The following is a 21,414-nucleotide window of genomic DNA, read 5'->3' as shown; positions in this document are numbered from 1 at the left end:
TATCTTTGGGCCTGACCAAGACGAAAAACCCAAAATAACAAGTAGCGACTGTTTTCCTGTTTTTTAACATATTTTATTCCCCATTGGACAGTATTGCAATAGTTTGCTCTTTTTTATTGTCTCAAATGTTCTCTGATGTCCCATTAACCGTGTAGCTCAGTGAATCCGCTCCACTCTGGGTAGGAAGGGACAGAAGAGAGATAATCAGGCAAACAGCGCGTTAACAACAGGAAGTACTCCAGCATGTCCTGCCTGAGACATCGACATCAGACCAGCCAGGGATGAGAATCTCTGTGCCAGCAGTGATGTAAACGCAGCACAGCCACGCTAACTCAAAACAGAAGTACTGTACACTATTCCCATGGTAGGCTGAGTTACAGGCCTGGCACTGTTTGTTTCTAGGATCTACAGTAAGTGTGTGTCAGGAAGTAATGTGTGTGTGTGTGTGTGTACAGTATGTGCTTAGTCACAGTCTGCTTGCTATTAATCTTTATTTGTAGATTGTTTCTCAGCCATAAATCCAATAACAGTTCTACCCCAGGGAGTCCAGACAGCTCTGCTCAACATGAGAATGTTCAAAAACAATGACAAAAAGCATTCTTACATAAGTCGTTGTCAATAAAACATCACAATAAGGTGCAGAGCGTTAGATTTGCCTGCTGAGAGGCAATGAGAACCCCAGCGCCGCTAAAACCATTGACAACTGCGTGCCGTTTAAGGGATTGTTAAAGAGCATAGTCAGAACAACAAATATCCAATTATTCCATGCAAAACAATTGCACAAATCATCAGGAGGTATACAGCAAGTAACTGCATGCTTTTTATGATCAGTAAACATCAATTTATCATGTCATTTCAGATGTATGAGGGTAGCGATCTATCAATATTGGCCACCGTTAATTGGATATTTGAGTGATATAAAAGCAAACTATACCTGACAAGTATTAATTATTTATTTCAATTTCCCATCCTTTGTGGGCTCTGCCTGTCAAGCAGCAGAATGACTCATTTGCCGTTGTACTGTTTCCTTTGTAAGTTACCGGTACAAACTTTGTACAGTTGGTAAACAGTGGTAAGTAGCCCTAATGTACTTATAGATGACCTGGAGCCAGTGGGTTTGGCGACGAATATGTAGCGAGGGCCAGCCAACGAGAGCATCAGTGACAAAATGGATGGCACTGTGATAGACTCCATCTGGTTTGCTGAGTAGCTTGTTGGAGGCTATTTGTAAATGACATCGCCGAAGTCAAGGATTGGTAGGATAGTCAGTTTTACAAAGGTATGTTTGGCAGCATGAGTGAAGGAGGCTTTGCTGCGAAATAGGTAGCCGATTCTATATTTAATTTTGGATTGTAGATGCTTAATGGGAGTCTGGACGGAGAGTTTATGGTCTAACCAGACACCTAGGTATTTGTAGTTGTCCACATATTCTAAGTCAGAACCGTCCAGAGTAGTGATACTTGTTGGGAAGGTGGGTAGCAAATTGGTTGAAAAGCTTGCATTTAGTGTTACTAGCATTTAAAAGCAGTTGGAGGCCACAGAAGGAGTGTTATATGGCATTGAAGCTCGTTTGGAGGTTTATTAACATAGTGACAAAAGAAGGGCCAGAAGTATACAGAATGGTGTCGTCTGTGTAGAGGTGGATCAAAGAATATCACCAACAGCAGGAGCGACATCATTGATATATACAGAGAAAAGAGTCGGCCTGAGAATTTAACCCTGTGGCACCCCCATAAAGACTGCCAGAGGTCCGGACAACAGGCCCTCCGATTTGACACACTGAACTCTATCAGAGAAGTAGTTGGTGAACCAGGCGAGGCAGTCATTTGAGAAACCAAGGCTAATGAGTCTGCCGGTAAGAATGCGGTGATTGACAGAGTTGAAAGCCTTGGCCAGGTCGATGAATACAGCTGCACTGAATTGTCTCTTATCGATGGCGGTTATGATATCGTTTAGGACCTTGAGCGTGGTTGAAGTGTACCCATGACCAGCTTGGGAACCAAATTGCATTGTGGAGAAGGTATGGTGGGATTCGAAATGGTCGGTGATCTGTTTGTTAATTTGGCTTTCGAAGATTTTAGAAAGGTAGGGTAGGATGGATATAGGTCTGTAACAGTTTGGGCCTAGAGTGTCTCCCCTTTGAAGAGCGGGATGACTGCGGCAGCTTTCAAATCTTTGAGGGATCTCAGGCGATACGAAAGAGGGGAGAACAGACTAGTAGTAGGGGTTGCAAAAGAATTTGGCGGATAATTCTAGAAAGAAGGGTCCAGGTTGTATACCTCAGCTTGTATACCTCAGCTATCTGGATTTGGGTGAAGGAGAAGCGGAGGGGGGCTTGGGCAAGTTGCAGCAGTGGGTGCAGAGCTGTTGGCCGCGGTAGGGGTAGCCAGGTGGAAAGCATGGCCAGCCGTAGAAAAATGCTTATTGAAATGATCGTAGATTTATTGGCGGTGACAGTATTTCCTATCCTCAGTGCAGTGGACAGCTGGGAGGAGGTGCTGTTATTCTCCATGGACTTTACAGTGTCCCAAAACTTTTTCGAATTAGTGCTACAGGATGCAAATTTCTGTTTGAAAAAGCTATACTTAGCTTTCCTAACTGACTGTGTATATTGGTTCCTGACCTCCCTGAAAAGTTGCATATCGATGCTGATGCAGAACGCCATGGGATGTTTTTGTGCTGGTCAAGGGCAGTCAAGTCTGGGGTGAACCAAGGGCTATATCTGTTCTTAGTTCTACATTTTATTAATGGGGCATGCTTATTTAAGATGTTGAGGAAAGCACTTTTAAAGAGCAACCAGGCATCCTCTACTGACGAGATGAGGTGTTTTAGGGAACACTGAAGTGTTTTAGGGAGTTTTTGACAGTGATGAGGGGTGTTCGCATTACGGACGCAGGCAATGAGGCAGTGATTCTGGTTGGGGACAGCAGAGGTGTATTTAGAGGGCAAATTGGTCAGGATGATATCAGAGGGTGCCCATGGTTACAGATTTAGGGTTTTACCTGGTTGGTTCCTTGATAATTTGTTTGAGATTGAGGGCATCCAGCTTAGATTGTCGGACTGCCGGGGTATTACGCATTTCCCAGTTTAGGTCATCTAACAGTATGAACTCTGTAGATAGATGGGGGGGCGATCAATTCACATATGGTGCCCAAGGCACAGCCGGGGGGTCTATTACAAGCGGCAACTGTGAAAGACTTGTTTCTGGAAAGGTGGATTTATAAAAGTAGAAGCTCAAATTGTTTGGGCACAGACCTGGATAGTATGACAGAACTATGCAGGCTAAAGCTGCCCCATTTGGCAGTTCCATATTGTCGGAAAATGTTGTATTTGGGGATGGAAGTGTAGGACATCCGGGTTAGTGGAGTGTGCTTAAGCAGTGAATAATACAATCTTAGGGAGGAGGCTTCTAATATTAATATGCATGAAACCAAGGGTTTTACAGTTACTGAAGTCAACAAATGAGAGTGCCTGGTAAATGGAAATGATGCTGGGGGCTGCAGGGCCTGGGTTAACCACTACATCACAAGAGGAACAGAGGAGGAGTAGGATAAGGGTATTGCTAAAGGCTATCAGAACTGGTCATCTAGTGTGTTCAGAACAGAGTGTAAAGGAGCATATTTCTGGCCGTGGAAGAATAGATTCAAGGCATAATGTACAGACAAGGGTATGGTAGGATGTGAGTACAGTGGAGGTAAACCTAGGCATTGAGTGACAATGAGAGGTTTTGTGTCTAGAGGCACCAGTTAAGCCAGGTGAGGTCACTGCATGTGTCGGGGAGTGCAACAAAAAGGGCTACGGCATATTGGCTCTACAGTGAAATAAGACAATAACCGCTAACCAAAACATCAATAGCAAGGCATATTGACATTAGGGAGAGGCATGTGTAGCCGAGTGACTATAGGGTCCAATGAGTAGCAATAGATGAGTCAGGGAGCCAATTCAGTAGTCGCTACTACAGTAGGCGAGCTGGAGACACAGCGATTCAGACAGCTAGCGTACCGGGGCTAGTAGATGGGCCTCCGGCGACGTCGCAATGGATGAGCCTGTTGAAACCACCTTGGACGATTATGTCGGCAGACCAGTCGTGATGGATTGTCGGGGCTCCGTGTCGGCAGTAAATGGTCCAGGCCAAGTGGCAAAAGAGGTCAAGAATTGGCTGGTGGACCTCTTTGTCTAGCCGGGAGATTGGCTTAGCTCAAGGCTAGCTCAAGGCTAACTGGTGCTTGCATCGGGACAGAGACGTTAACTGGGAGTAGCCACTCGGATTGCAGCGAGCTAGCTGCGATTTTCCGGTGTATAGGTTCAGAGCTTGCAGTGGGAATCCGAAGATGTGGTAGAGAAAAAGCAGTCCAATATCGCTCTGTGCAGACTGGCAGGTATTGAACAAGCTGAGGCTTGCTGGTGTCCGAGTTAATGGTGAAGGCTACTAGCTAGTTAGCTGGCTAGCTCCTGTTGGGGTTTCCGGGTTCTAAAGTATAAAAATAGCAGATCCGTACCACATTGGGTGAGGTGAGTTGCAGGAGAGTATATTCAGTCCGTAAGTGAGATTAAAATATATATGAATAGGAAAGAGGAAAGAAACGATATGGGACAGGACAAAACAAAACACACATCCGACTGCTACACCATCTTGGAACATTTGTGGCTAAATTGATTGAGGGACCACGTCAAAATTGGCTAGCTAGATAATAACATCAACATCTGACCTACCAGCTCGATTCGGTCTTGTGTAGCAAAATTTTAAATGTTTTTTTACACTGGGTAAAAATTTGAGACTCAGAGAGAATAATATATCATACACTACAGTTGAGGAACAATGGGGAAGTAATTCTGCTTTGAACATTGATAAACTTGTAACCTCACTTTTGAGAAAATGGCCCTTGAATCTTTTGGTAAACCTACTAGAGAGCTCTTCTTTGTCTACACCCATTCAGCATCGTTCACACTCTCTTAAGAGGTTAAGATGTCACCGAAGAGGATGGCTGATGTTTTACATGCTCCTAAACAACTGTGCTATTTTGTTAGTTTTTTTACGTTGTTTGTAACTTATTTTGTACATAATGTTGCGGCTACCGTCTTTTATGACTGAAAGGAGCTTCTGGACATTAGAACAGCGATTACTCAGCTTTTTCCTTTAACGAGTCCGACGGGAAGGATATACTGCTCTCCCGGGAACAGGCCCAATCCCTGTCATTTGCGTGAAGAAAAGACAGAGAAAAGGAGGACGCAGATCGGGCTGCCTTCTGAGAATCTGAAGGCAAGCGAGTAAACTCCCACTGCCATCCATTCAACTTGTTAACATGCAATCATTGGAAAATAAAATTGATGACCTACGATTACCCTACCAATGGGACATTAAGAACTGTAATATCTTACGTTTCACAGAGTTGTGGCTGAACGACGAAACAGATAGAGTTGGCGGGATTTTCCGTGCACCGGCAGAACAGAGAAGCTACCTCTGGTATAAGTGGGTGTGTGTGTCTTTTTGTCAATAACATCTGGTGCACAATGTCTAATATTAAAGAAGTATCGAGGTATTGCTCACCTGAGGTAAAGTACCTCAGACGAGGTACTTTAGTGTAGACCACACTATCTACCAAGAGAGATCTCATCTATATTATTCGTAGCCGTCTATTTACCACCACAAACCGATGCTGGCACTAAGACCGCACTCACCCAACTCTATAAGGCCATAAGCAAATAAGAAAATGCTCATCCAGAAGCGGCGCTCCTGGTGGCAGGGGACATTAATGCAGGCAAACTTAAATCAGTTTTACCAGTTTTACATGTGCAACCAGAGGGGAAAACAACATGAGACCACCTTTACTCCACACACAGAGATGCATACAAAGCTCTCCCCCACCCTCCATTTGGCAAATCGGACCATAATTCTAAACTCCTGATTCCTGCTTACAAGCAAAAACTAAAGCAGGCAGTACCAGTGACTTGCTCAATACGGAAGTGGTCAGACGATGCGGATGCTACAGGACTGGTTTGCTAGCACAGACTTGAATATGTCCGGAACACTTTTTTACCCGTATACATGGAGGGACACTTCTCCCTCTGTCACAGATGCCATGGTTGCCCTTAGTTTGAAGATGTAACCTGGACAGAGGTGTTTTATATAACAGCCTTCTTCTGTGTGTAATCTTTGACTCTCTCTGCATATTTGCAATATGTTGCAATATTTGCAAAACCTGACATTTCTCCATCTCCTTAGCTATCATATTCTAATTCCACTGATTTCAAAACTCAGATGATCTTATTTTTTTACACGTTAGAAAGTATTACCTACACATACTGACCAGCTCATGTTATAGACAGAAGCATGCTACATGGCAGACCAATCCAAACTCATCTCTAGGCATGTCCAGCCAAGCCATGATCTCAGTCAATCATGGCTAGCAGGAACGTCCCTGTCTTTTTCTCTGTGGCTAAACCAACTAGGCTCATAATTTGAACACTTTTATTCTTATTTACAAGTTTGTTAGGGCACACGAAAGTTCACGTTCCAGAAGACATTTCTGCCAAAAAGATGACTTGAGGCTGTAATCGCTGCCAAAGGTGCGATCTGAATATTTTTGTACAAATTTTCCCAAAATTCTCAAAACCTGTTTTCGTTTTGTCAATATGCAGCATTGTGTGTAGATTAATGAGGGTTGAAAACAATTTTAGAATAAGGCTGTAACGTAACAAAATGTGTGAAAGTGAAGTCTAAATAATTTCCGAATTCACTGTACTTCCATACATTTTTTCAACTTCAGACGAGTCTTGTGGAGTGTCCTTGAGCAAAACAGAAAACACCATTGTGTTCGTGATAGTCTCATCTTTCCATAGAGGAGTCATAATATTTTAGGCCAAATCGCTCAGAAGCTACAGGCAATTTTGTAAGAAGACCGATTTTCAGGACGTGTCATGGTCTGACAAACATCGCTCTCGCTGTCACCTTTCACCGCAGATGTGACGTATCCAATGCAAAATAACAGATGGCTCTAGCTTAAACTGACAGGTTTAATTGAGATTTTTTGTATTATGCTAATTATATATCTGTGGAGTGCGGTGTTCAACCTTATGGGGAGCAACTTACGATTAGTACAGTCATCTTAAGATAGCTAGGTGAGACAAGATATCACAATCTTATCAAGTACATTTTCTCTCAAAGTATTTATCAGCAGTTAAGATACTCTTAAAAGAAGTAGGGGGCCTCCTGAGTTGCGCAGTGGTCTATGACACTGCATTGCTGTTGCTAGCTGTGCCACTAGAGATCCTGGTTTGAGTCCAGGCCGTGAGACCCATGGGGTGCTGCACAATTGGATACCAAGAAATTGGGGAGAAAAATGGGGTAATGGTGTGTTTTAAATTCAGAAGATGGGAGGGACTCAACTGTCCTGACTTGTTCCACCATTGGGGTGCCAGGTGACCTTGTTCCACCATTGGGGTGCCAGGTGAGCTTGTGCCACCATTGGGGTGCCAGGTGAGCTTGTGCCACCATTGGGGTGCCAGGTGAGCTTGTGCCACCATTGGGGTGCCAGGTGAGCTTGTGCCACCATTGGGGTGCCAGGTGAGCTTGTGCCACCATTGGGGTGCCAGGTGAGCTTGTGCCACCATTGGGGTGCCAGGCGAGCTTGTGCCACCATTGGGGTGCCAGAACAGTAGTGCTTTGACTGGAATGAGCAGGAGCTGCGATCCCATAGGGGGGAGGGCAAGAGACTAGAAGTGGCGGAACGGAATGCTCGGGTTGGCATGTAGGGTTTGAGCATAAGCCTGAAGGTAAGGGGGTGTAGTTCCCCATGCTGCTCCGTAGGCAAGCACCAGGGTCTTGAAGATGATGCGAGCTAAGACTGAAAGCCAGTGGAGTGTGCCAAGGAGCTGGGTGACATGGGACAATTTATGAAGGTTGAACACCAGGAGGGCTGCTGCGTTCTGAATAAATTGCAGGGATTTTCAGTAGTCTAAACGGGAGATGACAAGTGCCTGGATTAGACATGCTAGGATGTTGTAGAGCATGAACCTGCAGTAGCGAGTCACTGCTTTAATGTTTGCAGGGTGTTGTTCAGGGTCACTCCAAGGTTGTTTGCACTCTGGGAGGGGGACACCGTGGAGTTGTCAACCGTGATGCAGTGGTCTTGGAGCAGGCAGGCCTTCCCTGGCTGGAAAGCAGCACCCTTCTGTCAAGGTTGAGCTTGAGGTGGTAGGCCGGCATCCAAGCTGAGATGTCTGCCAGGCACGCAGAGATGCGTGTCGCAACCTAGGTGTTAGAAGGGGGGAAGGAGAAGAGTAGTTGAGTGCCATCCGCATAGCAATGATAGAGACCATGTGAGGATGTGACGGAGCCGAGTGACTGTGTAAAGAGAAACGGGCCTAGAACCGAGCCCTGGGGGACACCAGTAGTGAGAGCATATGGTACAGACACAGATCCTCTCCACACCACATGGTTGGAGTGATCTGCCAGAGAGTTCCAATCCAGGAGTGTGCAGAGTCTGAGATGCCCATCCCTGAGGGGGTGGAGAGGAGGATCTGATGGTTCACGTTGTTTTAAGGTAGCGGCTAGGTTTAGGAGGATTAGAACAGAGGAGAGTGTTGGCTTTGGCAGAGTTGAGAGCCTCTGTGACAGAGGAGAGCGATCTCAGTTAAGTGAGCCGGCCTTGAAGCCTGACTGGTTAGGGTCAAGAAGATCTTTCGAAGAGAGATAACGAGAGTTGGTCAGAGACAGCACACTCAAATTCTTTGGAGAGCTTCTCTGTCCAACTTGACAGATGCAGCCAGTGGTCAGGGATGAGTTGGATACAGAGGAAGAAAAGTAGAGGGAGGGAGTGGAAGGATGATAGGTCCTTCTGACATTTCCGTTCAGCGAGTCACTCAGCCACAGAGCGTGAGGGGAAGGTCAAGCAGGCAAGGAGGAAAGGGGACAGAGAGAGTCAAATGATGCGGAAATGGAGGAGAGTAGGGTCAAAGAGGCAGAGTTAGGAGACAGCTTTGAAAATGATTTATCAGAGAGAGGCTTGAAGAGTAGAGAGTAGTAGGAGAGAGAGTGAAAATTGCAACTTATGGGTAGGGCTGAGTGGTGATGCGTTGAGATTAGTAGGGGAACAACCTCTAGTGAAGACGAGGTCAAGGGTATTGCCTGCCTTGTGCGTGGGAGGTGACTGGGAAAGGGTGAGGTGAAAATAAGAAAGGTGGAAAGAGCTTATTAAAGCGTTGGGAGGTTGAAGTACAATGAGCCATCGTCAAAAAATTTGATTATTAATGTGTCAAGCTCATTGAGTAACTTTAAAGGCACCTGGTGGGTGATAGATGACAATGTTAAACTTGAGTGGACAGGTGACAGAGACAGCATGGAATTCAAATGAGATAAAAAAATATCCTTAATTCTATCTACACCGTGACAACCAGATGCTCTTGGACTATGAGAGAACACGTTGTCAGATGAAGAAAAAGCAGCTGGAGTAGCGGTGTTCTCTGGGGTGATCCATGTCTCCATCAAGGCCAAAAAGTCTGGGGACTGAAGGGCAGCTGAGATGGCTAAGATGACCTTGGCATTCTTGACAGGATGGGTTGTGCGCGCAGGGTACACAAAATTAGAAGGACTGCAACTAAAGGGGTGTGGAGCGTCTGTAAAGCCTACAGGAAGAGAAGCAAACAGGTATAGAAAACACACATAGTTGATGAAGTTATAGAAGAGCTAAATGAGATCTGAAATAACTAGGGAATATACTCAAGTGAGAGAGTGGTGTGGATCTCTCCTATCTCCGCAGAACCATTTCATTTTTTTGCCAAGTGACTAGCGCTGACACGACCGCCACGGAAATGGCCACGGCTAAAAAGAACAGGAGAGACTGAAGTACTAACACTAATTGCTAATTGCCTAGAAGAGGTGAAGAGCACACCTCACGGTTCCTATTGCTGGTTGCCTAGGAGAGGTGAAACCATTCCCCCTCCAATAAAGCCACTGATTACCAGTCACACATTACCCTGCCCGTTAATCCTTGTTGCAGTGTCAACAATCAGCTGCAAATTACGTCAGCAATTCACACACCAGGTAGGCCACTGGGAAGACAGACAGCACTTATATTAAATTGCCCTACCTGGCAAAAAGACAGTACCAGACAACAAAATATTAAGAGAAAAATTATACCCATCAGGAGTCCTCTAGTTATTGATTAAAGAGATGTTATTCAACTACAAGCTTTGTCTTTCCTTTCGGGAAACAGGGTGCACATTGCTCCCTCTTTCCCTCTTTAGGGTGGGTAATCTCAGTAGGTTTGACCTTATTCTTCAGGGGCCCCTGCGCAAACGTTACGATGGCCCTCAGGAGTCTGGGGTGAGTCAAATGAGTGTACCCTGCAAAACTTGTCGTCCTCACGTACGTGTACATGCACAGAATTCTGTTTCCTCTTTCTTTGTGTTTTTTTTCTCAGAGATGCTGAAGATGTAGTCAACCTTCTGCTATCAGACAGAATCAAGTGAGAATTGCTTGTGTCAACTGTGTCTATATGTTTGAGTGTATGCGTTAAAGCATTGCATGTGGAGTCCACACTACATGACCAAAAGTATGTGCTTGTCGAACATCTTATTCCAAAATCATGGACATTGATATGGAGTTGATCAAACCTTTGCTACTATAACAGCCTCCACTCTTCTGGGAAGGCTTTCCACTAGACGTTGGAACATTGCTGCATGGACTTTTTGCTGCGTGGACTTTATTCCATTCAGCCACAAGAGCATTAGTGAGGTTGGGCAATGATTTTCGGCGATTAGGTCTGGATCGCAGTTGGTGTTCCAATTCATCCCCAATGTGTTCGATGGGGTTGAGTTCAGGGCTCTGTGCAGGCCGGTCAAGTTGTTCCACATCGATCTCGACAAACCATTGCTGTATGGACCTCGCTTTGTGCACGGGGCATTGTCATGATGAAACAGGAAAGGTCCTTCCCAAAACTGTTTCCACAAAGTTGGAAGCGCAGAATCGTCTATAATGCCATTGTATGCTGTAGAGTTAAGATTTCCCTTCACTGGAACTAAGGGGCCTGACCTGAACCATTATTCCTACTCCACCAAGCTTTACAGTTGGCACTATACATCCGCCGAACCCATATTCGTCCATTGGACTGCCAGATGGTGAAGCGTGATTCATCACTCCAGAGAACATGTTTCCACTGCTCCAGAGTCCATTGGCCGCAAGCTTTACACCCCTCCAGCCGATGCTTGGCATTGCGCATGGTGATCTTAGGCTTGTGTGCGGTTGCCATGGAAATCTAATTAATGAAGCTCTCAGGCGAACAGTTCTTGTGCTGGGCGAGTGTCGCAGCCGAGGGCAGACTAGTTTTACACGCTATGCGCTTCAGCACTCGGCGGTCATGTTCTGTGAGTTTGTGTGGCCTACCTAGACATTTCCACTTCACAATACCCGCACTTACTGATGACCGGGGCATAAATTTGATGAACTGACTTGTTGGAAAGGTGGCATTCTATGACATGCCATGTTGAAAGTCACTGTGCTCTTCAGGAAGGCCATTCCACTGCCAATGTTTGTCTATGGAGATTGCATGGATGTGTGCTCAATTTTATACATCTGTCAGCAATCGGTGTGGCTGAAATAGCCGAATCCACTCATTTGAAGGGGTGTCCACATACTGTTGTGTATATATATAGTGTATCTGCAGAATTGAAGGGCATCGGGGGTTGAGTGAGAACAGCCCATGGGAAGTCAGAGAGGAAGAACAGAGTGACAGTTGAGGGAAATGAGGGGTCCAATCCCATTGTCAGTGTATTTCCATTTTCTTACCTGGTGTCATGTTTAAGCTGCACCTAACATTATTCTTAACCTTATCTTTACAATCAGTGGTATAGATGAACTAATTGTTCTTTGATTATAAAGTTGTTTAATCTCCTCACTCATCAGTGTGTGTTTTCTTGTGTTCCCCTTGCAGGTTCTGCCGTTCCCCAGTCAGGTGGTGTATAACCGCGTGGGGAAGTGTGGCAGCAGGACAGTGGTCATCCTACTGAGGTTGCTGGCAGAGAGACATCAGTTCAACCTTGTCTCCTCAGACATCCACAACAAGACACGCCTCACCAAACATGAACAGGTAAGATGGGGGTGGGGAGAGAGATATGGGTGGAGGGGGTGTATGTTAGTGACGCGCGGGTCAGGTGTTTGTAGCAACCGCCCAACTATATGTGATAAAGTGAAAATCTGAGGCCCGCACCCGACCCTAACCCACTAATCTAGAATATGCGCTGTACAGTTCCCTTTTTTTCTTCAAAATGTATTGAACAACACAGAGAAGTGGGGAGTGTTGCCCTTGTTGTTTGATGACTGGAAGGAGCCACAATACCTTTGTGCCTTTATTGATTGATGTTCTAATGCTACCACTTTAAGCTGTTGTACAGCAGGCTACTGTATTGTCCATCCATTTTTAAATGAACAGGCTAAAGGGATGGGGATGTATTTTCATGATTTCTGAGAGCATCTTAAGGATATCAGCACAGCATTTATAGAGGAAGTGCTGTGTGTGTTTAAAGCCGCATCCCTCAGAGACATGTTGAAATGCCAGGCTGTGCCACTGGAAATACCAACACAAATGCCAACATCAATGAAAACATTACTGAATGGCAGGATTTCTGAAGGATTAAAAAACTGCCATTCTCTCAGAGGGGAGGGATCCCTGGCTTTCTCATCCAATGGGTTTTGAGAAGTATGGGAGGGGAGGATGTGAGGATTATGCAATTGAGATTCTCCCTTACATCTCTCTCTCTCTCTCTCTCTCTTGTTGTTAATCGTCCTTTATTCTAGTGGTATTTTGGGGAAATTAGAAAGCTAACACCTGTTTTGTGGTAGAACCCCTCTTGGGTGTCCTCCATCAGTGCCAGACCGATAAAATATGCCTTTCTATAAATTACACTTCCTGCCGTCTAACACCAACGTAAGCAGGCATGGCTTGTTAGAGGCCCAGTGCAGTCAAAATTATGTTTTTTTATGTGTTTTGTATCATACTGTACATTAATCGATAAAACCAACACTGTAAAATTGTTTTATCAGTGTTATTTCCTGGTTTGCTTTGGCGGGTGTTTTGGCTTGCCTGGTGGCATTGCCAGGCTGTAATTTGGTTAAAAGACCAATAAAGAGTTCCAAACCTCTCTGCCAATAACGGCTAGTAATAACAGCTTTCAGTTTTCCCCTCCCCACTCAGACCACTCCCAGACAGTACTAGCAAAATTCTTGTTGAGAAATATTTTTTTAACTATTACAGTAAGTTACTTGTAATTGTTACTGATAAATGATTTGATATTTTTTTAAACGCTGCATTGACAGACTTTCTCAGACTCCTGAGAGAGGAGGAGAATGATGATGAATATTTGTGCTATTCTCTATGTGGTCTTGTTTCATATCCTCATAGGATTTTTCCATCAGTGTTTACGACTAGGGGGCAGTATTTTAATTTTTGGATAAAAAACGTTCCCGTTTTAAACAAGATATTTTGTCATGAAAAGATGCTTGACTATGCATATAATTAACAGCTTTGGATAGAAAACACTCTGACGTTTCCAAAACCGTGAGTGCAACAGAACTGATGTTACAGGCGAAACCCAGATAAAAATCCAATCAGGAAGTGCCTCATTTTTTGAAACCGCCTCATGCCAATGACTCCTTATATGGCTGTGAATGAGCTACGAATTAGCTTACGTTTTCTACGTATTCTCCAAGGTGTCTACAGCATTGTGACGTCTTTTCACGCCTTTCTGTTGAAGAATAGCCGTGAGGGACCACATTTAGCAAGTAGTCACATGATGTCTCCCGCAGAAAATCTTGCGGAAAATACTGAGGTAGCCATTTTTCCAATCGCTTCTTATGAGAAACCAATTGTCTCGACGGATATATTATCGAATATATAAGTTAAAAACACCTTGAGGATTGATTCTAAAGAACATTTGCCATGTTTCTGTCGATATTATGGAGCTAATTTGGAAAAAAGTTTGGCGTTGTAGTGACAGCATTTTCCGGTCGATTTCTCAGCCAAGCGTGATGAACAAACGGGAGCTATTTCGCCTACAAAAATAATCTTTTTGGAAAAAAGGAACATTTGCTATCTAACTGGGAGTGAAAACATCCGAAGTTCTTCAAAGGTAAATGATTTAATTTGATTGCTTTTCTTATTTTCATGAATATGTTCCCTGCTGCCAGCATAGCATGATAAACTCAGCATAGCATGATAAACTAACACAAATGCTTGTCTAGCGTTGTCTGTAAAGCATATTTTGAAAATCTGAGATGACAGTGTGATTAACAAAAAGCTGTGTCTCAATATATTTCATTTGTGATTTTCATAAATAGGAAGATCTTGTAGGAAGATTTATGTCCGCTGCGTTATGCGAATTAGTTTGAGGCAATGATTACACTCCCAGATCCGGGATGGGTAGATCAGAGAGGTTAAAGTGTACTGGAGAAATATGTTTCTCATTATTTCAATCAGTTTTGAATGTTTGAATGGTCAGTAAATGCTAAATATTTATAAACATCACTGACCCATTTACATTTGAAGCCCATATTTATTTAAAGCTAATATTTAATAAACTGTTAGTTGTTACTCATTCATCAAGCCTGAACGCGTGGCAGTACACAGTGTCAGAACACCGCAAGAATCATGACGCCTCTGGAAAAGAGAGCCCTAAAACACTTCTGTTAAAACTTCTTAGGGCTGCAATCCCGTTAACAGGATGATATGACAACAGCCAGTGAAAGTGCGGGGCGCCAAATTCAAAATAACAGAAATCTCAGAATTAAAATTCCTCAAACATACATGTATCTTATACCGTTTTAAAGGTAATCTTGTTGTTAATCCCACCACAGTGTATGATTTCAAATAGGCTTTACAGTGAAAGCACCACAAACGATTATGTTAGGTGACCACCAACCCAAAATTCAGCCATTTTTCCAGCCAAGGAGAGGAGTCACAAAAAGCACAAATAGAGATAAACTTAATCACTAACCTTTGATGATCTTCATCAGATGACACTCATAGGACTTCATGTTACACAATACATGTATGTTTTGTTTGATAAAGTTCATATTTATATAAATCTCAGTATACATTGGCGCGTTACGTTCACTAGTTCCAAAAACATCCGGTGATATTGCAGAGAGCCACATCAATTTTACAGAAATACTCATTATAAATGTCGATAAATGCCGGGGAGTGGTTAGAGCATTGGGCTAGTAACCGGAAGGTTGTAAGTTCAAATCCACGAGCTGACAAGGTACAAGTCTGTCGTTCTGCCCCTGAACAGGCAGTTAACCCACTGTTCCTAGGCTGTCATTGAAAATAAGAATTTGTTCTTAACTGACATGCCTAGTTAAATAAAGGTCAAATAAAAAAATAAAAATACATGGAAATATAGATATACCTCTCCTTAATGCAACTGCTGTGTCAGATTTCAAAAACACTTTATGGAAAAAGCAAACCATACAATAATCTGAGGCTGGTCTCCTTAGCTCCAGTCTGGCTGGGGACTGGAGTGTTAGACCAGCCTTTGGCCAGCCTGCTAATGCATTTACCCAGAACCAATGCTCTCAGCCTGGGTAGCCGAGGTCCCCTAGACTCTGGAGCCCTACTTACCTCACCATAGACCTGTGTGTGTCTCAGGACCTGAGGGAGCGATGGGTTTATTTCAGCGTGGTCAATAATAGCAACCCAGCTCTCTCTGTCACCAAAGATGTTACACAGCAGGCATGGATCGCATGTACCTGTATACTAGCTACCACGGTTACCCAAACATTGAGAAGGGCTTGGAGTAGCAGACTTTTTCAATAATTTCCTATATTTATTTATTTATTTATTTACTAGGCAAGTCAGTTAAGAACAAATTCTTATTTTCAATGACGGCCTAGGAACTGCCTGTTCAAGGGCAGAAGACAGATTTTGTACCTTGTCAGCTCGGGGATTTGAACTTGCAACCTTTCGGTTACTAGTCCAATGCTCTAACCACTAGGCTACCCTGCCGCCCCATAAATAAAAAAGGGGAATGTCTGACTGTTTTGCTGTGCTGATATTTTAATCAACATTGGTAATGTGCATAAGAGTACTGTGTGTGCCTTCGCTGGCAAAAATCAATGCCATAAACAATTGCGTTACCACTAAAACCAGATTTTGGTCAGTTTTATATATAGTTGCGCTCACTGAAATTGGCATATTTGCGCACGTTTTTAAGGGCACACCCTCCCATCTCAGTGCAAGTGAGCGGATGTTAGACAGGCAAATTCCTGAACCGGTCGTAAGGGCTGGAAAATGCTAGTTCTCCACTTTTTAAATGACAAATTGCTAACTTCCGCCAGCCGAAAATGGAGCTGTTCATTTGCAGCTAAACCAAAAAAACAGCCTATGTTGCATCGATATTAGTCGGAAACATTGATTCTATATAAACTTTTACTACAACGTTTAAATAGGATCATTTCGGTCATGAAGTCAGTATCTTCCTAAACGTAGATTTGTGAGGTTATGTTCCTAGATCCGTTGGATATTTGAGGGTTGGGTTTCTGATTTCGATCATTCCTACTTGCCCACCACTAGCACCGGGGAGAATTGCCATGCACCCATCTGCGCCGATTGTGCTCTATCCTGCCTCGGACTTGCTTACTACAGCGTGTAGCTTGTGCTTTTTGGACGATAGTTTGACAGCTTGCTGAATTTGTAAACATGTTTCTTCACATTTATCAGCGCAGCAATGCGCAACATGGTAGTAGGCAATAAGCGCGAATGTTCTGTTTAGCGGAAAACACCCTTGTCAAAAGTGACCCGCAAATGCATTTATGCATGTAATGCTTTTATTATAAAGGTGCATTTTTTTATGGTGAATATTATCTTCCCCAAACTCGAAACTCACTTTCTTATGCTGGGCATCATTCACAAGTGATACAATATAATTCACAAGTGATAGGCTAATATTGTCACCCATCTGAATATTCTCGATTTAATCGTGTCTTTACAATATGCTAAGTAATATATGTGTGTGACATTTGTTTTGATGTAGAATGGACCATTATCATGCATCTGTATCGAAACAGGGGCAGCGGGAACAAATAAATGTCATCTATGCACTTAAATAACGAATGAAGGACGCTTTTCCCCATGGTTTATGTTCATGCCAGCCAGGTAGGCCAACCGACACTGTGAATGATTGAATTCTGTATTCAATATAGACAAGAAAAATACTGTAATTTGTGTGTTATTAGTTTAAGCACACTATGTGTGTCTATTGTTGTGACTTTGATGAAGATCAGATCAAAGTTGATGACCAATTTATGCAGAAATCCAGGTAATTCCAAAGAATTCACATAACTGTTATTGCCACTGTACATATGGGCTTTATCGACAGGAAGCCCCACCGAGGGCTAACAACATGTAATGTTATTTAGCTGCTCTCAATAGTGGGAGATGAGGGGATCAGGGATCTCGTTCCAGCTTGTATGACGTCCATTTCTGGCGCAGTCTAAAGGGGGTCTCGAAAACACCATTATGTCGATGTTAGGCACAGTGAGGTGGAACCTTCTAATTGTTTTCTCTGCTGAAACCAACATGTGAAATGAATGTGTAATACATTACATATACTAAATAATATATGTGTGACATTTGTTTTGATGTAGAATGGACCTGTATCATGCACTTGGACCTGTATCGTGCTTCTACACCTGCATTGTTCGGGGTTTTAGGTTTCTGTACAGCACTTTGAGATATCAGCTGATGTAAGAAGGGCTATATAAATAAATTGTTTTTGATTACAACTATTCCATCATCGCCGATTAAAACACACAAAGGTTTAGAAAATATGGGTCTAAATGTACTCTGTGTTTGGTTCTGGTTCCATCCTGGAGAGAATTACTGTTTTTGATTCAAGTATAGACTAATAAAGTCATTTCTCTTGATGTGTGTCTTTCAGGTGGATCTTATGAGGAACATCAGCAACATCCCTCAGCCCTTCCTGTACACCAGACATGTCCACTTCCTCAACTTCACCAGGTAACTGCAGCAGAGCACACCACGTATGACACCTAAAACAGTGGAATGTACAATTCTTACTATGCCTGGACAAAGTTTATTTTAAACTGCTCCTATAGTTTACATTTTCACAAAAGCCTTGACTATTGGATATTTGGAGAGGAAATTTCATTTTATGAGTGTCTCCTTATCAACTTGGGCCCAGTACTGCCCCACTGTGGAAAACCTTATACTGTGTGTACACTGTATAAATGTGTGTCCATCCATCTGTCCCTCTGTCTGTCAGGTTCAGGATAGAGCAGCCCGTCTACATCAACATCATACGGGACCCTATTAACCGTTTCCTCTCCAACTACTTCTTCCGACGTTTCGGGGACTGGAGGGGTGAGCAGAACCACCTCATCCGAACACCAGGGATGAAGGATGATGAGAGATACCTGGTGAGATTCTTCCTTTATTAATAGAACTGTATCAATTTCTCTCCCTGCCTGTTTCCATCTGTCATGTCGGGGCCAACAGCCTAGGCCTTTGCTCTCCTCGCCTTCTTTCCATATGCAGCATCAGTATGAAGGCTAATGGTCCAGAATATTAATTAAGTCCATTGTCATTCTGACTTCAACAGTAACTGTATGACTGAGTTATTGGCTTGTACACAGTCCTTCCATGTCTCCATCTGTTTCAACGTTAGTCAGGCAGGGGCGAGTCTAGGATTTTTTTAGTGGGGTGGCAAAGAGGGGGGTCAAGAACCAGTCATGGGGCCCATGGGAAATCAGCAAATTGTGTCACAAATCTCATTGAAAATGTGCTAAAACTAAAATGCATTGTGTTGAATAATTGTCTTAACTGTTCAGTTGTATATGTCCTAATGTATTCAATAAATCCATTTGAAAATGAACATTCACTTTAGAAACATCATCAGTGGTAACTCCCCCTCCAAGGATTAATTTCCCTCCAAGGACTTTCTAGAAAGCTTATTTTGGTCTACTGCATTTCTACACCATTTAAAAGTTCTAAAATGTTATTTGGAGTACAGAAAAAAAACAAGCAAAAATGAACCACTGTTTTTCTACTCACCATAATGGCATAATTGATAACGAATCAGGTGCGGCAAAGCATACTGCACTCTATTAGTTACAGCTTTGTGGTATTGGATTTAGGGATCCCTGAAAGAGTTCCTTGTAGCAGTTCTACAATAAATAAAAAAACGTATGTATAGTACTTGAAGTTAAAGGGTACGTGATGTGGCATGGGAAGGAAGGGTAACCAATTCTTTTCCCCTTGTGGGCTGTTGCCATCCCTCCCTCTCTACCATTCTTGTATCGTTCCTTGCTCTCAACCCAGAACTGCTCAGAACTCAATTACAGACTTGACTGAGTTAGACCACATCTGACGGTTAGTTAGAGACCTGAACTCTCTCTCTCTCTCTCTGTCTGTCTGTGTCGTTTTCCCCCGCAGTCGGCAACTCATTACTCTGTGGTGGGATTTGACGTCTCATGCTTTTCTAATGACATTTACTGCTTTCATTTAATCCTCAAACTGTTGTTTCTATGTGATTTGTGTGCGTTTTTTTTGTTGAGTGGATGTCCCATTTAAGTAAGGTTCAAAAGGTAAGACGTGCTGTGTCATTAAGGGTGGGCTTGATTGGTATAATCTGTGTAGAGATGGAGTCTTTCAGCTGATATACAGTAGGAATTTCCCTTACTGCTCCTTCAATCACTCATGTTTGTGGGTAGACACACACACCAGTGTGTTGTCAAAGTCCCTCACAACAACCATAGCCAGCAACATTACCAAACACAAATAGTGAAGTGAATGTCATCGTGGCTGGAGTGAGTCTGACTGTTGGTAATTAAGTTCTGCTCAGCGTCCCAGGAGTACCGGAGCATGTGAGTTGAGTTATTAAAGTATGCAGCGCAAGAGGCCCCCTCCTACAGTAAAGGGGGACTGCCGTTGTGCTACCCTGGCAGGCTCACCTGAATGTGTGCGTGTGTGTGTGTGTCCTGTTAGCACCCTGGCCTATACGTCCCAGTGCGTGTGTGTGCTGAGTTGCTACTGTGTCAACACCCTTAGCCAATCCAGTCTGAGCCATAGAATTCAGCAGGGTCTTTCCCCTCTCTTTCCCCTGTAGAGCAGCAGCAGAACAGCAGGCCAGCCTGACGTACATTAGTCCAGCAGAGCCCTGCTATGAGCACTGCTCTGTGTCTACAGGAAGTGTCAATGAAAGAACACTGTCAGTTTCCTCAACCAGGCCTTGGCTCTACTAATGCACGTCTTATTGAAACATTCCTGTGGTAGACTTCTTACCTTTTCCATCGGCCCCACTCTCTCTTTACACACTAACACGCACACACACACACACACACACACACACACACACACACACACACACACACACACACACACACACACACACACACACACACACACACACACACACACACACACACACACACACACATACTTATACACACCGTCATGTGAACACATGCGCATTCTCTCTCTCATAAATACAGTCATGTGAACACGCACGCACAAGCTTTTGTAGTGAGTTGTTTGGCTATGAATCATGTGTACCCCCCCCCACACACACACACACACACACACACAAGCTTCAGAGAGGATGCCCTGGCAGACACCCAGCATTGTTCATGTCAAGGCATGCCATGCCTACGCATTAGATAGTGAAAGAGAAACTTGCTCCCACTGTAACCAGTTGAGACCCTATAGCATGGCTTCCTGTGTGTGGGAGGACCAGCCAACGTTGCACATGTAATTTCCTGTACGTACTCTTCCTCTGCCCTCACCTCTCCCTCTCCTTCACAGAAACGTTTTTGTCTTGTCCACAGTCTGTGATTACGGAGGGAAGGAGATGAGGCCCAGAAGGGCTTTAAGAATTGGGACACAGTTGTCATGGAAATTCACAGGGAAATTCAAAGTCAATCTTAAATTAATAATTGTTTATTGTCAGCGCGCTGGAGAGTTTCCAACCAACTCATTGCACAGTAGTACAAATGTCAATCGGGAGCTCTGACTTGGCAGACCCAGCAGTCTGTGTATAGCTGTATATAAAGACAAGTTATATTAGCATGATTTAGCATAATTCATTAATTATGACTGTTTTTCTTCATTCATGTGATAGACCAACACCTCACAAGGCTTCTTTCTCTCTATGCTGAGACCTTGAAACTGAGATATCTTTATTTCATTTTCAAAACAAGATCTGGGCATACTGCCAAATTGCAGCTTCTGATAGTGAGGATTTGTACTGTCAGCCACTTGCATTTGTACTGTCAGCCACTTGCATTAGTTAAGAATAGCACAAACATTAACATTTCATAGAAACAGTAGAGTCAGATAATGAATAGATCACATCTATGCCTTTATCCTGAGAGAGACAGACAGCGGCCTTAGCCAAAGGGTCTCT

General features: G+C 43.6%; 1 protein-coding gene across 1 annotated transcript in view; it reads left to right on the top strand.

Moving 5' to 3' along the window:
* LOC118398373 (uronyl 2-sulfotransferase) overlaps positions 1 to 21,414 on the top strand; it is a 143,029-nt gene that overhangs the window by 109,155 nt on the left and 12,460 nt on the right. Inside the window, exons 3-5 of the mRNA XM_035793643.2 lie at positions 11,931 to 12,086; positions 17,932 to 18,011; positions 18,277 to 18,430. Coding sequence (XP_035649536.1) covers positions 11,931 to 12,086; positions 17,932 to 18,011; positions 18,277 to 18,430 — 390 coding nt within the window. The remainder of the gene's footprint in view (positions 1 to 11,930; positions 12,087 to 17,931; positions 18,012 to 18,276; positions 18,431 to 21,414) is intronic.

The sequence above is a fragment of the Oncorhynchus keta genome, chromosome 19 (assembly GCF_023373465.1).
Source record: "Oncorhynchus keta strain PuntledgeMale-10-30-2019 chromosome 19, Oket_V2, whole genome shotgun sequence".
NCBI classification, from domain to species: Eukaryota; Metazoa; Chordata; class Actinopteri; order Salmoniformes; family Salmonidae; genus Oncorhynchus; species Oncorhynchus keta.
This window is presented reverse-complemented; position numbering and strand designations above follow the sequence as displayed.